Source organism: Phyllobates terribilis, unplaced genomic scaffold (genome assembly GCF_046119375.1).
Source record: "Phyllobates terribilis strain yellow unplaced genomic scaffold, ASM4611937v1 Scaffold_2__4_contigs__length_985480577, whole genome shotgun sequence".
Classification (NCBI taxonomy): domain Eukaryota; kingdom Metazoa; phylum Chordata; class Amphibia; order Anura; family Dendrobatidae; genus Phyllobates; species Phyllobates terribilis.
Genome location: NW_027362762.1, coordinates 446,080,884 through 446,094,533, shown reverse-complemented (window position 1 = coordinate 446,094,533; position 13,650 = coordinate 446,080,884). Strand labels below are relative to the sequence as shown.

The window sequence follows — 13,650 nt, the reverse complement described above, 5'->3', positions numbered from 1 at the left end:
ACAGCACGCAACAGATGCACGAACCTCTTCTACTGCTAATGCTATCATCAAGAAGACTCTCCCTGAGGAAGCATCAGTGAAACGTGCGTTGGAGGGTGAAGTGGAGGCTGCACAGCAATTATCTCAGCATTAAGACCCCTGGTCAGTACCTTTTATGATTATTTTTATGCAAATGTTTTTAGGGAGCAATAGGCTTAACTTCCTCCAAGCTGATGTTCACGGCTAATCAACAATTACGGGAAATGTTTAGATGCAGTTATTGCTGCACAAACACTGACATCAGATACTGAAAGCAAAAGGTTCACATACTTTTGCCACTCACAGACAATACAAATATTACAAAGTCTAATACTTTTGACTCATGTATTTCATTTGGTTCGCTTTATCTACTGTGGTAAGACGACTCAATCGGCTGTTTTCAGAAGTAGACTCAGGACAGTTTCCTCTGCAGGTTTATTGTATTGCATAAAGCCCTGCAGATTCAGCTAAATAAACATGGCCTTCCTGGCATAACAAAAGGTAAACAATAGCACAGTCCATAGGAGTGTGGGGTTCACCCACACAGGTTGTAGCACAGCTTTCAGCTCCTCCTGAGCTATGGCTTTCCAGCCTGGAGACCTTGCCTCCCCAAACACACAAGAGAAAAAAAAATAGTAACTGAGCATTTAACCTAGCTCAGCCACACCCTGAGGGGGGTAGGGTGAATAACTTCCCACCTGATCTCTGTCATTCACACAAAACCACTCCCTTCACAATGGTGATTACACCCCAACACATAACATGCAGGGGAATAGTTGTAGGTTCAGTTCACACAGGCTAGCAGCCCTAGTAACACATACTTCCCCTCATATATAACACCAGTGACTCTGTCACACTACTTTTAGGACTTGTGAAAATCGGATGTAGTTTTAGGTCAAATATACACAGAAATATGGAAAATTCTCCAGGGTTGACAAACTTTCAAGCGCCTCTGTACTCTGACCCAGGATTTTTATATCCTATCATTCTCATCTTATTCTGTTAAATTGGCTTGTTGTATAGATCAGTTCTCTAAGAGAGATTTATTTTATTTATCCTGTAAAATGGCACTTTGTATGAATGCCCTGTTTCAAACAATGTAGCTAGCAGTTTGTTTTATAAGAGGATGTGAAATATTTTAAAGGGGTTACATGAATGCTCAGAATTATCTAACTCACTGTTTTCCTTATTTTACACAATTTTGAGTAGTTTTTTAAAAACTTTAAGGTGGCCGGACAACCACTGAAATTGCTATGACGAAAATCTCTACACTGTAACATATGTACTAAGACATAAACTAGAACTGATATAAGATGTCACTTCATTCTGAAAAAGAAAAATAATGATATGAAGGTTTCCTTTCAATGATATAAGCATTACCATACCTAACCAGGGTCCAGCTGGCACGTGGCGATGTCCACATTTCTAGAGGTGTGTCATCACTTATCTTGGGTGCAGTGCTCAGAGGCCGAGGTTCCAACACATGTTCTACTAGAGTTCCATAGCAGCTAATAATGTACAGTGATTCCACCACATATTGCTTGGATTGATCTAGTAGGCAAAGTGATGAGAATATTAAAACCAAAATGTAATCATGTTTACCAATATGAGATTAAAACTACCCCTGCTACTGCTTGACTGACAGCTTGAGTCAAAGGAGTCATCAATCGAGCAGGAGGAGGCAACACTGGGAAAGGAATAGAGCTGGAGTGACAGAGACTTCTGATCTACAAATAGTTCTTCAGCCATATTTTCATATCAATTCAAATGATAATTTATTAGTAGTGGAAGAATTGACTGGCCATGTACAGGTATTGCTAGACTTGTCTTTGAAAGAGCTACATGCACATATAAATAGTTTAGAAGAGTGAAATCCTGCAGACAGATTCACTTTAAGACTATGCTATGTGATTTACAGAAAGTACATCTCTGATATGTCATCAAGTATATCCTAGTCTCCTTCTTAATTCCAAATAAGTGGGTGAAATAAGTATTGAACACGTCACTGATTTTCGAAGTACATATATTTCTAAAGCTGCTATTGACATGAAATTCTCACCAGATGTTGGTAACAACCCATCCAATACACACAGGCAAAGAAATCAAACCATATATGTTCATAATTCAAGTTATGTGTAATAATAAAAAATGACACAGGGAAAAAGTATGGAACACATAAAGCAAGAGAGGTGCAAAATGCCTTGGAAAGTCATGACACCAGCTGAAATCAGTAATTAGAAAGAAATCCTACCACTTAGTGAAAAATAATATCAGCTGGTTCAACTGATGGCCTATAGAAAGCTGTCACATTACCAAGGTGCCAAACAAGAAACATGTCATGATGGGAAAAACCAGTGAGCTGTCTCAAGACCTTCACAACCTTATTGTAGCAAAACGTACTGATGACTCATTTCAAAACTATTCAAAGTTCCAGTGAGCACTGTTGGGGTGATAATCTTGAAGAGGAAAGAACATAATTTCACCATAAACTGGCCATGACTAGACATTCCCCGCAAGATTTCAAACAGAGCAGTGAAAAGAATTATCAGATGAGTTGTCCAAGAGCTAAGGACCACATGTGGAGAGGTACAAAAAGCCCTAGAATTAGCAGGTACAATTGTTTCAAAGAAAGCAATAAATAATGCACTCAACCTCTGTGGCCAGTATGAACGCTCACCACACAGGACTCTGTTGCTGAACAAAAAGCATGTTCAAGCGCATTTAAAGTTTGCTCAACGACATTTAGACAAGCCATTGAAATATTGAGAGAATAAAGTCTGGTCAGATGAGACCAAAACTGAACTCTTTGGATGCCCGAACACCTACCATGTTTGGAGGCCAAAAGGCGCTGCATATCACCCCAAAAACACCATACGAACAATGAAGTTTGAAGGGGGAAATATCATGGTGTGGGGCTGTTTTTCAGCATATGGCATTGGTAAACTTCATATGATTAAAGGAAGGATGACTGGACAAATGTACAGAGACATTCTTGATAAAAATCTGCTGCCATCTACCAGGATGATGAAGATGAAACAAGGGTGGACATTTCAGCAAGACCGTGATCCCAAACACACAGCCAAGAAAACACTCAATTGGTTTCAGAGAAAGAAAATAAATCTGCTAGAATGGCCCAGCCAATCACCTCACCTGAATGAAGCTCAGAGTTCATACAAGGAGCCCATTGAACCTTTAGGATTTGAAGTGGGTATGTGTGGAAGAATGGGCCAAAATCACACCTGAGCAATGCATGACTAGTTTTTCCATACAGGAGGAGTCTTGAAGCTGTCATCACCAACAAAGTCTTTAGTACAAAGTATTAAATACATTTCAGTAAGCGTGTTCAATACTTTTTACCTGTGTTACTTCTCATTATTGCTGATAACTTACTTTATGGACAGCTATGGTATGATTCTTCCTTGTGTAGATTGGATGGGTGTTTACCGACAGCTGGTGAGAATTTAATTTTCAAGAGCATCTTTAAAAATATATTTACTTAGAAAATTGATGACATGTTCAATACTTATTTCACCCGCTGTAAATGTGATTTGTAAGAAATAGTGACCTGAAGACTGAGATACAATCAATGACTGTTGACTATTTTTCTATACCGCACAGTGCTAAATTTTTGACTTGACATCCTATTAGCTTGTTACCGAGATATATTATTTTTCTAGATTAATGTTTGCTTTATCAAGGATATAATATTAGATTTCATCCCAAATCACCATAACAATCACTGTGGCTGCTAAGCAAAAAAAAGTATACATAACTATTTAAAAGCAAGCATTTAAGAGCATGCTATCATGTACACTTTGCTCCATGTTTCCGGGTCTCCTAGAAATTATATCAATAACTAGCATGCACAATGGCAGTCATGACTTTCTAACACTGTACAGCTTCATAGACACACTTTCCTGTGTGAGTCAGATCAACATATGTTGCTCTATGTTTAGAGCTGACTCCTTTGCTGATAGACATACAGGGCAGTCAGAAACAATTACATTTACATCGTGATCTCAGCCAAGGACATATGGCCAGGACACAAACCACCTAAAAAGTCAGCACATCTGTCACAAACTGCAAACAAAGGCACATAATATCTACAGAAAGCTACAGTACTATCAAAAGGACAATTCATTCTAATCCATAACTACTGGATGCCACAGCTCTATTATTACCAGTTACTACATGTTTACACACAGCACTAACATCACAAAAAAAACTGGATCAGCAAATAGACTGGAGACTTTTGTGTTTCACACAGTATTATTAAAAGGGTGGTCTGAAGTTAACATTGATTTAATCCTAAATATCTATTTAATTAATGTAATAATCAAATGGTTTTTATAATATATCTTAATTTAAAAGTCCCTACTATTCCCTCTCTAATCTATCTAACAACTTTATTTTATATTTTTTTTACCTACTTCTGGTTTGATGACATTTCATTTGAGAATCCTGAGTGCATGCTGGGATACCCAAACGAGAAGTCATCAGGTGGAAGGGGCTGCTGACACTGCCTTAGGCTGAGTTCACACGATGCGTTTTTAATGAGTTTCCGCGGCGTTTTTGCAGTTGCGTAAACGCCGCGGAAGCGCATTAAAACTGCATGCATGGTAGAAGGGCAGGAATGTTCCCCAATTGAAATCCGCATGTGCTGTGCCCATGATGCGGATTTTTCAGCAGCGTAAACGCTGCGCTCAAAAATCCGCAGCATGTCAATTAATTTAGCGTAAACGCGGCATTGACTTGCATTAGAACGCGCCAATTCCGCAAGACTGCATTTGTACTGGCGCTATTGGCGCGATCTAATGTGCGGATGGTACCCGGGTGTGGAGGAGAGGAGACTCTCATCCACACCCAGGTACCATTAAAAAATCTGTAAAAAAAGAATAAAATAAAAAATAAATGTATATTTACCTTCTGTCGGCCCGCGCAGCGCTCCTGCTTGGTTCCCGGCACTTTGCAGTGAGTTGAAAAACCTGTGCTGACGTCAGAGTCATGTGACGGGTCACGTGACGCTGACGTCGGCAGGTCTTTCAATTCAAAGTTGCCGGCGAGGGAGAATGGATTGAGCAGGACAGCGCGGGCCATCAGAGGGTAAAGTATACATTTATTTTTTATTTTTAACCATTCTCTCGGGTCACACTATATAAATCCATGCTGGTTGCATGGATTTATACAGTGTGACCTAGTTGTCAAGCACTTTCCAAGTGATGCTATCGCCTGGAAAGCGCTTGTCAATCTGCATGCGGAAAAGCATGTGAATCCGCATGTGGATCCGCATGTATTCTGCAGGAAAAACGCATGCACAATCTGCATGCGTTTTTTTCTGCCAGGAAGATGCAGAAATGATGCAGAAATTTTCTGCTTCATTTCTGCATCGTGTGCACATACCCTTAGCATCTGTCCCCACACCGAAATGAAGCTTCATCAGTGACATCCGTTTAAGGGGCTGGGTTAGTCACAGCTCTACTGAGCATGCATCAGCTGTCAATTTTGACGTATGCTCAGTACATGCTCCCTTGTCACTGTGCGATATTACTTTCATTGCAGAGTAACAGTGCGCTCCATCACTAGCTATGATGAGTGACGAGCAGGCCAGAGAGCGCATTGTCAGTGTGCATTGTAAGTAGAGAATATGGGAGGAGGAAAAGCAGAGACAAGTCAATTTAGATATTTATTATATTTATTATTTGCAGAAAAAGAAGGTAATTTAAGCTGTCATATATTGGTATTTTGCCATTTTTTTTATTACTTCACCTAGAGAACTTGAATGTCTAATTACTTGTTCAACTATAAAATAAGCTGCAGTACTCTAGTATTGCAGTACAGTCATGGCCAAAAGTTTTGAGAATGACACCAAAATTATATTTTCACATGATCTGCTGGCCTCTGGTTTTTATTAGTGTTTGTCTGATGTTTATATCACATACAGAAATATAATTGCAATCATATTATGAGTACCAATAGGTTATATTGACAGTTAGAATGAGTTAATGCAGCAAGTCAATATTTGCAGTGTTGCCCCTTCTTCTTCAAGACCTCTGTAATTCTCCATGGCATGCTCTCAATCAACTTTTGGACCAAATCCTGACTGATAGCAGTCCATTCTTGCATAATCAATGCTTGCATTTTGCCAGAATTTGTTGGTTTTTGTTTGTCCACCTGTCTCTTGATGATTGACCACAAGTTCTCAATGGGATTAAGATCTGGGGAGTTTCCAGGCCATGGACCCAAAATCTCTATGTTTTGTTCCATAAGCCATTTAGTTATCATCTTTGCTTTATGGCAAGGTGCTCCATCATGCTGGAAAAGGCATTGTTGGGCGCCAAGCTGCTCTTGGACGGTTGGGAGAAGTTGCTCTTGGAGGACATTCTGGTATCATTCTTTATTCATGGCTGTGTTTTTAGGCAAGACTGTGAGTGAGCCGATTCCCTTGGCTGAGAAGCAACCCCACACATGAATGGTTTCAGGATGCTTTACAGTTGGCATGAGACAAGACTGGTGGTAGCGCTCACCTCTTCTTCTCCGAATAAGCTGTTTTCCAGATGTCCCAAACAATCGAAAAGGGGATTCATCAGAGAAAATGACTTTGCCCCAGTCCTCAGCAGTCCACTCCCTGTACCTTTTGCAGAATATCAGTCGGTCCCTGATGTTTTTTTCTGGAGAGAAGTGGCTTCTTTGCTGCCCTCCTTGAAACCAGCCCCTGCTCAAAGAGGCTCCGCCTCACAGTGCGTGCAGAAGCACTCACACCAGCCTGCTGCCATTCCTGAGAAGTTCGGCACTGCTGGTAGTCCGATCCCGCAGCTGAAACAGTTTTAAGATACGGTCCTGGCGCTTGCTGGTCTTTCTTGGGCGCCCTGGAGCCTTTTTGACAACAATGGAAGCTCTCTCCTTGAAGTTCTTGATGATGCGATAGATTGTTGACTGAGGTGCAATCTTTGTAGCTGCGATACTCTTCCCTGTTAGGCCATTTTTGTGCAGTGCAATGATGGCTGCACGTGTTTCTTTAGAGATAACCATGGTTAACTGAAGAGAAACAATGATACCAAGATCCAGCCTCCTTTTAATGTGTCCAGTGATGTCACTCTTACTTAATCATGACTGATTGATCGCCAGCCCTGTCCTCATCAACACCCACACCTGTGTTAATGGATCAATCACTAAAACGATGTTAGCTGCTCCTTTTAAGGCAGGACTGCAATGATGTTGAAATGTGTTTTGGGGGTTAAAGTTCATTTTCTGGGCAAATATTGACTTTGCAAGTACAGTAATTGCTGTTAAGCTGATCACTCTTTGACATTCAGGAGTATATGCAAATTGCCATTACAAAAAATGAAGCAGTAAACTTTGGAAAAATTACTATTTGTCTCATTCTCAATACTTTTGGCCATGACTGTATATTGACACATTACTAGCATTCTATTTCGATTGGCTTTCTAAAAGATCAGCCGCAAGCAAAGAGGAGGCTTACAGAAGTTCCTTGGCTGCCATGGCAACCTATTGGGACCCAGAAATAATGTCATGTGAGCCGGGTTATGAGATCTAAACTGACAGCGGCCATCTTGGATATCTTTTAAATGCCACAGTGAAGCTCGACAATGGCGTTTAAGAAACAAAACTAATGCAATCTGAGTCTCTTATAACATTAGTTACTCTCCGATGCCAGCTATGTAATGCAGCCGACACCTGAACTGTATGGAGCAGGTTCAGCTCCTTAGGTCACTCCATATAGCGATAGCATATGTCCATCATACGGCACAATCTCTAAGGTGTTAAAGGGGTTGTCCACTACTATGGATAATGCCTCCAATGTATTTAAATGGTGGAAATAAGATTATTTGTAAGTACCTTGTGCTCGCTGGCTGCTCACAGGCATCACGTGACCCCCGGCTGCAGCCGGCTTTGACATCCGCTGATGTCGCGTCAAATTCCGGCTGCAGCCGGGCATGACTCAGTGTTGCGCTCCCCCCTGATTGATGGGCTGTGGGCGGGGATTCCCATGTGTCATAGTTCAGCATTCACAGCTCGCTTTCCCAATGAATGCAGGAGAGGGAAAGCGCGCAATGGATGCTGAGCTGTGGAGCGTGGTGGATGCTGGGCTGTGATGCGTGGGGAAACCCGGCCCACAGCCCAGCATCCACCACGGGGAGTGCGCCACTGAGTCACGCCTCACTTTACGTGACATCAGCGGAAGCAAGAGCCGGGTGCAGCTGGGGGTCACGTAATGCCTGTGAGCGGCCAGTGATAGCGCTGCGCACAGGCAAGAAGGACAGCACAAGGTACTTACAAATAATCTTATTTCCACCATTTAAATACATCGGGGGCATTATCCATAGTAGTAAATAGTAGTGGACAACTTCTTTAATAACAAATATGTGGCAGTAATACGTAGCAAAATACGGTATAAAATGATTTTACGTAAGTAATTTATACACTTAAAGTAACTTACTTTACAGCAATTTTCATATATTTATATCTATGTGAGTGTATGTGTATATATATATATGTATATATGTATATATATATATATATATATATATATATATATATATATATATATATATATACATATATACATATATATATATATATATATATATATACACTGCTCAAAAAAATAAAGGGGACACTTATACAACAGAATATAACTCCAAGTAAATCAAACTTCTGTGAAATCAAACTGTCCACTTAGCAAGCAACACTGATTGACAATCAATTTCACATGCTGTTGTGCAAATAGAATAGACAATAGATGGAAATTATTGGCAGTTATCAAGACGCACTCAATAAAGGAGTGGTTCTGCAGGTGGGGACCACAGACCACATTTCAGTACCAATGCTTTCTGGCTGATGTTTTGGTCACTTTTGAATGTTGGCTGTGCTTTCACACTGGTGGTAGCATGAGTTGGACTCTACAACCCACAGAAGTTGCTCAGGTAGTGCAGCTCATCCAGGATGGCACATCAATGCGAGCTGTGGCAAGAAGGTTTGCTGTGTCTGTCAGCGTAGTGTCCAGAGGCTGGAGGTGCTACCAGGAGACAGGCCAGTACACCAGGAGAAATGGAGGGGGCCGTAGGAGGGCAGCAACCCAGCAGCAGGACCGCTACCTCCGCCTTTGTGCAAGGAGGAACAGGAGAAGCACTGCCAGAGCCCAGAAAAATGACCTCCAGCAGGACACAAAAGTGCACGTGTCTGCATAAAAGGTTAGAAAGTGACTCCATGAGGGTGGTATGAGGGCCCGACGTACACAGATGGGGGTTGTGCTCACAGCCCAACACCGTGCAGGACGCTTGGCATTTGCCACAGAACACCAGGATTGGCAAAGTCGCCACTGGCGCCCTGTGCTCTTCACAGATGAAAGCAGGTTCACACTGAGCACATGTGACAGACGTGACAGAGTCAGGAGACGCCGTGGAGAGCGATATGCTGCCTGCAACATCCTTCAGCATGACCGGTTTGGCCGTGGGTCAGTAATGGTGTGGGCTGGCATTTCTTTGGAGGGATGCACAGCCCTCCATGTGTTCGCCAGAGGTAGCCTGATTGCTATTAGGTACTGAGATGAGATCCTCAGACCCCTTGTGAGACCATATGCTGGTGCGGTTGGCCCTGGGTTCCTCCTAATGCAGGACAATACCAGACCTCATATGGCTGGAGTGTGTCAGAAGTCCCTGAAAGATGAAGGCATTGAAGCTATGGACTGGCCCGCCCGTTCCCCAGACCTGAATCCAATTGAGCACATCTGGGACATCATGTCTCGCTCCATCCACCAACGTCACGTTGCACCACAGACTGTCCAGGAGTTGGCGGATGCTTTAGTCGCGGTCTGGGAGGAGATCCCACAGGAGACCATCCGCAACCTCATCAGGAGCATGCCCAGGCGTTGTAGGGAGGTCATACAGGCACGTGGAGATCACACACAATACTGAGCCTCATTTTGACTTGTTTTAAGGACATTACATCAAAGTTGGATCAGCCTGTAGTATTTTTCCACTTTAATTTTGGGGGTGACTCCAAATCCAGGCCTCCATTGGTTAATAAATTAGATTTCCATTGATGATTTTTGTGTGATTTTGTTGTCAGCACATTCAACTTTGTACAGAACAAAGTATTCAATGAGAATATTTCATCCATTCAGATCTAGGATGTGTTATTTGAGTGTTCCCTTTATATTTTTGAGAATACACATATATATATATATATATGTGTGCACATACACACAGAAACTTACAAGATAAATACCAGAATTAAAGAATTTACTAACCTTTGTCTCTTTTAATGCCTTGGTTACTGGCAAACCAAGACCGCGATGAGCCAAATACAGCAGCAACACAGAACTCTCCTCCTGTTGACTTACTTGGGGAAATCTGTGGCGCTGGCTTGGCTTTGCTTTAAAAAAGGAAACAAAGAAACATAACATTTATTATCACTGGAAATAAACAAAATATATGTATGTATGTATGTATGTATATATATATATATATTTATTTAAAAAAATGTAAATATTGTATAGGAAAACGTTATTGGGTTTGATATGAGAAATGCAATGTAAAATGCAAAGCAGTAGCAAAAAAAGGAGACTTCACAATAATATGTTGTCCAAGTTTAAAGAATGCAAACAAACAGCATATGACGCCGTTTTATAAGCAACTACAAACCTGCAAAAATACTGATACAAGTGCTTCTCACAAAATTAGAATATTATCCAAATGTAATTATTTCAGTTCTTCAATACAAAAAGTGAAACCCATATATTATATAGAGTCATTACAAACAGAGCGATCTATTTCAAGTGTTTATTTCTGTTAATGTTGATGATTATGGCTTACAGTCAATGAAAACACAAAAGTCATTATCTCAGTAAATTAGAATAATTAACAAAAACACCTGCAAAGGCTTCCTACACGTTTAAAAAGGTCCCTTAGTCTGTTTCAGTAGGCTCCACAATCATGGGGAAGACTGCTGACTTGACAGATGTCCAGAAGGCTGTCATTGACACACTCCACAAGAAGGGTAAGCCACAAAAGGTCGAAAAAGGTGCACAAGCAACCAAGATAACCGCAGCCTTAAAAGGATTGTTAAAAAAAAGCCATTCAAAAATTTGGGGGAGATTCACAAGGAGTGGACTACTGGAGTCATTGATTCAAGAGCCACCACACACAGACGTATCCAGGACATGGGCTACATGTGTCGCATTCCTTGTGTCAAGCCACTCATGACCAATAGACAACGCCACAAGCGTCTTACCTGGGCCAAGGAGAAAAAGACCTGGACTGATGCTCAGTGGCCCAAGGTGTTGCTTTCAGATGAGAGTAAATTTTGCATTTCATTTGGAAATCAAGGTCCCAGAGTCTGGAGGAAGAGTGGAGAGGCACACAATCCAAGCTGCTTGAGGTCTAGTGTGAAGTTCCACAATCAGTGATGGTTTGGGGAGCCATGTCATCTGCTGGTGTAGGTCCACTGTGTTATATCAAGACCAAAGTCAGCGCAGCCATCTACCAGGAAATTTTAGAGCACTTCATGGTTCCCTCTGCCGACAAGCTTTTAGGAGATGGAAATTTCATTCTCTAGCAGGACTTGGCACCTGTCCACACTGCCAAAAGTACCAATACCTGGTTTAAAAACAACAGTATCACTGTGCTTGATTGGAGAGCAAACTCGCCTGACCTTAACCCCATAGAGAATCTATAGGGTATTGTCAAGAGGAAGATGAGAGACACCAGACCCAACAATGCAGATGAGCTGAAGGCTGCTATCAAAGCAACCTGGGCTTCCATAACACCTCAGCAGTGCCACAGGCTGATCGCCTCCATGCCACGCCGCATTGATGCAGCAATTGATGCAAAAGGAGTCCCGACCAAGTATTGGGCGACAATTGTAGCTCATGTCCTGGATAAGTCTGTATGTGGTGGCTGTTGAAGCAATGACTCCAGCAGCAGTCCACTCCTTGTGAATCTCCCCCAAATATTTGAATGGCCTTTTCTTAACAATCCTTTCAAGGCTGAGGTTATCCCGGTTGCTTGTGCACCTTTTCCTACCACACTTTTTCCTTCCACTCAACTTTCCATTAATATGCTTGGATACAACACTTTTTTAGCAATGGCCTTTTGTGGCTTACCCTTCTTGTGGAGTGTATCAATGACAGCCTTCTGGACATCTGTCAAGTCAGCAGTCTTACCCACGATTGTGAAGCCTACTGCAATAGATTAAGGGACCTTTTTTAATGCTTAGGAAGCCTTTGCAGGTGTTTTTTGTTAATTATTCTAATTTACTGAGATAATGACTTTTGCGTTTTCATTGGCTGTAAGCCATAATCATCAACATTAACAGAAATAAACACTTGAAATAGATCACTCTGTTTGTAATGACTCTATATAATATGAGTTTAATTTTTGTATTGAAGAACTGAAATAAATTAACTTTTTGAAGATATTCTAATTTAGTGAGAAGCACCTGTATATATAAACACATAAACAGAAACTGGTGGCAAACCAGAATTTCAAAGATCTCATATATTAGTTAACCTAATCTAGAAACCTTTTTTTTTTTTCTTTTAATGAGCAGAATATCATATTTATACCTAATGAAAATAAAAGGAAGCCGGACATTCCTTTATATGTCTCTTCAAACTCTTTGTAGAAATGGAAGTAACTTTTTATGCTTCATTTTTGGCATGAATGTAGATATACTTAGTAATACTATTGTGTTTTTAATTAAAAAATAGAATGGAATCACACGATTTTTACAACATTCTTTTTAAGGGCCGGCTCAAACTGGCGAGTAGCCAGCGTATAACTCGGACGACAGATGTTGAAGAACGCATTGAAGAATGCCAGTCTTAATGAGGAGGCGTGTTGGGAGTCAGAGTCTCCTGACTCATTAAAAAAAATTGATCCAGTTGAAATCAGTTTTTTTTTTAGCTAGACAAAATTTGTTTATCAACGGATTGCTGCTGGATCCATTTCAGTGGATACTGGACATGTGAACATAGCATAACACAAGTTCTTGCTTCCTGATAACAAAGGCGGTGTCCTCGCTCTCCGAGCGCTCTATAGCTCTTGGATGGGCTAGCTTTAGCACACAGGACATAGTTGGTAATTATACTGTATGTTTTATTTATTTCCTCTAATTTATATATTGCCACCATATGTTCCAGCCCATTGCAATGAATGGATCATAGACAATAACCTTTGGACAGTGCCATAATAATCACGCTTTTTTTTTCTCAATGCACGATTCGGAAACCTCCGTGGTTTACACTGTAGACATTTCCTAATCTACAGGTTATGCTGTAAATCCTATAGTGATCAAATCCTTTCTATTCTGCATCACTAAAGCACAGTCTAGTATTGATTTGCTGTAGCGCTGGAGTAGCTGAAAGGGGGCTCACTACAAAGAAGTGATTTGTAAATGTAATGTGCTATGGTAATCTCTTAAAGACTAAACTGACCCGTTTTGGCACCAGATCAACATAATACTGGTCTGGAATAACCAGGAATGTTTACAAGAAAGGATATAAAAGCATTATGAATCATCACACAATGATGCTGAGGTGTTCCATGTAATCAATCATTGTTACATGCTCGTGTGTCAGCCGAGTGTTGGGACACACCACAGCATTAAAAG

General features: G+C 41.0%; 1 protein-coding gene across 7 annotated transcripts in view; it reads right to left on the bottom strand.

The window, feature by feature from the left end:
• The window catches only part of BCAS3 (BCAS3 microtubule associated cell migration factor), a 1,370,469-nt gene that overhangs the window by 705,546 nt on the left and 651,273 nt on the right, over window positions 1-13,650 (bottom strand). For all 7 annotated transcript variants that reach the window (XM_073665482.1, XM_073665487.1, XM_073665488.1 and 4 more), the window contains 2 exons: window positions 10,289-10,413; window positions 1,404-1,569 (listed from right to left, as the gene is read on the bottom strand). In XM_073665482.1, the coding sequence (XP_073521583.1) occupies window positions 1,404-1,569; window positions 10,289-10,413 (291 nt within the window). The remainder of the gene's footprint in view (window positions 1-1,403; window positions 1,570-10,288; window positions 10,414-13,650) is intronic.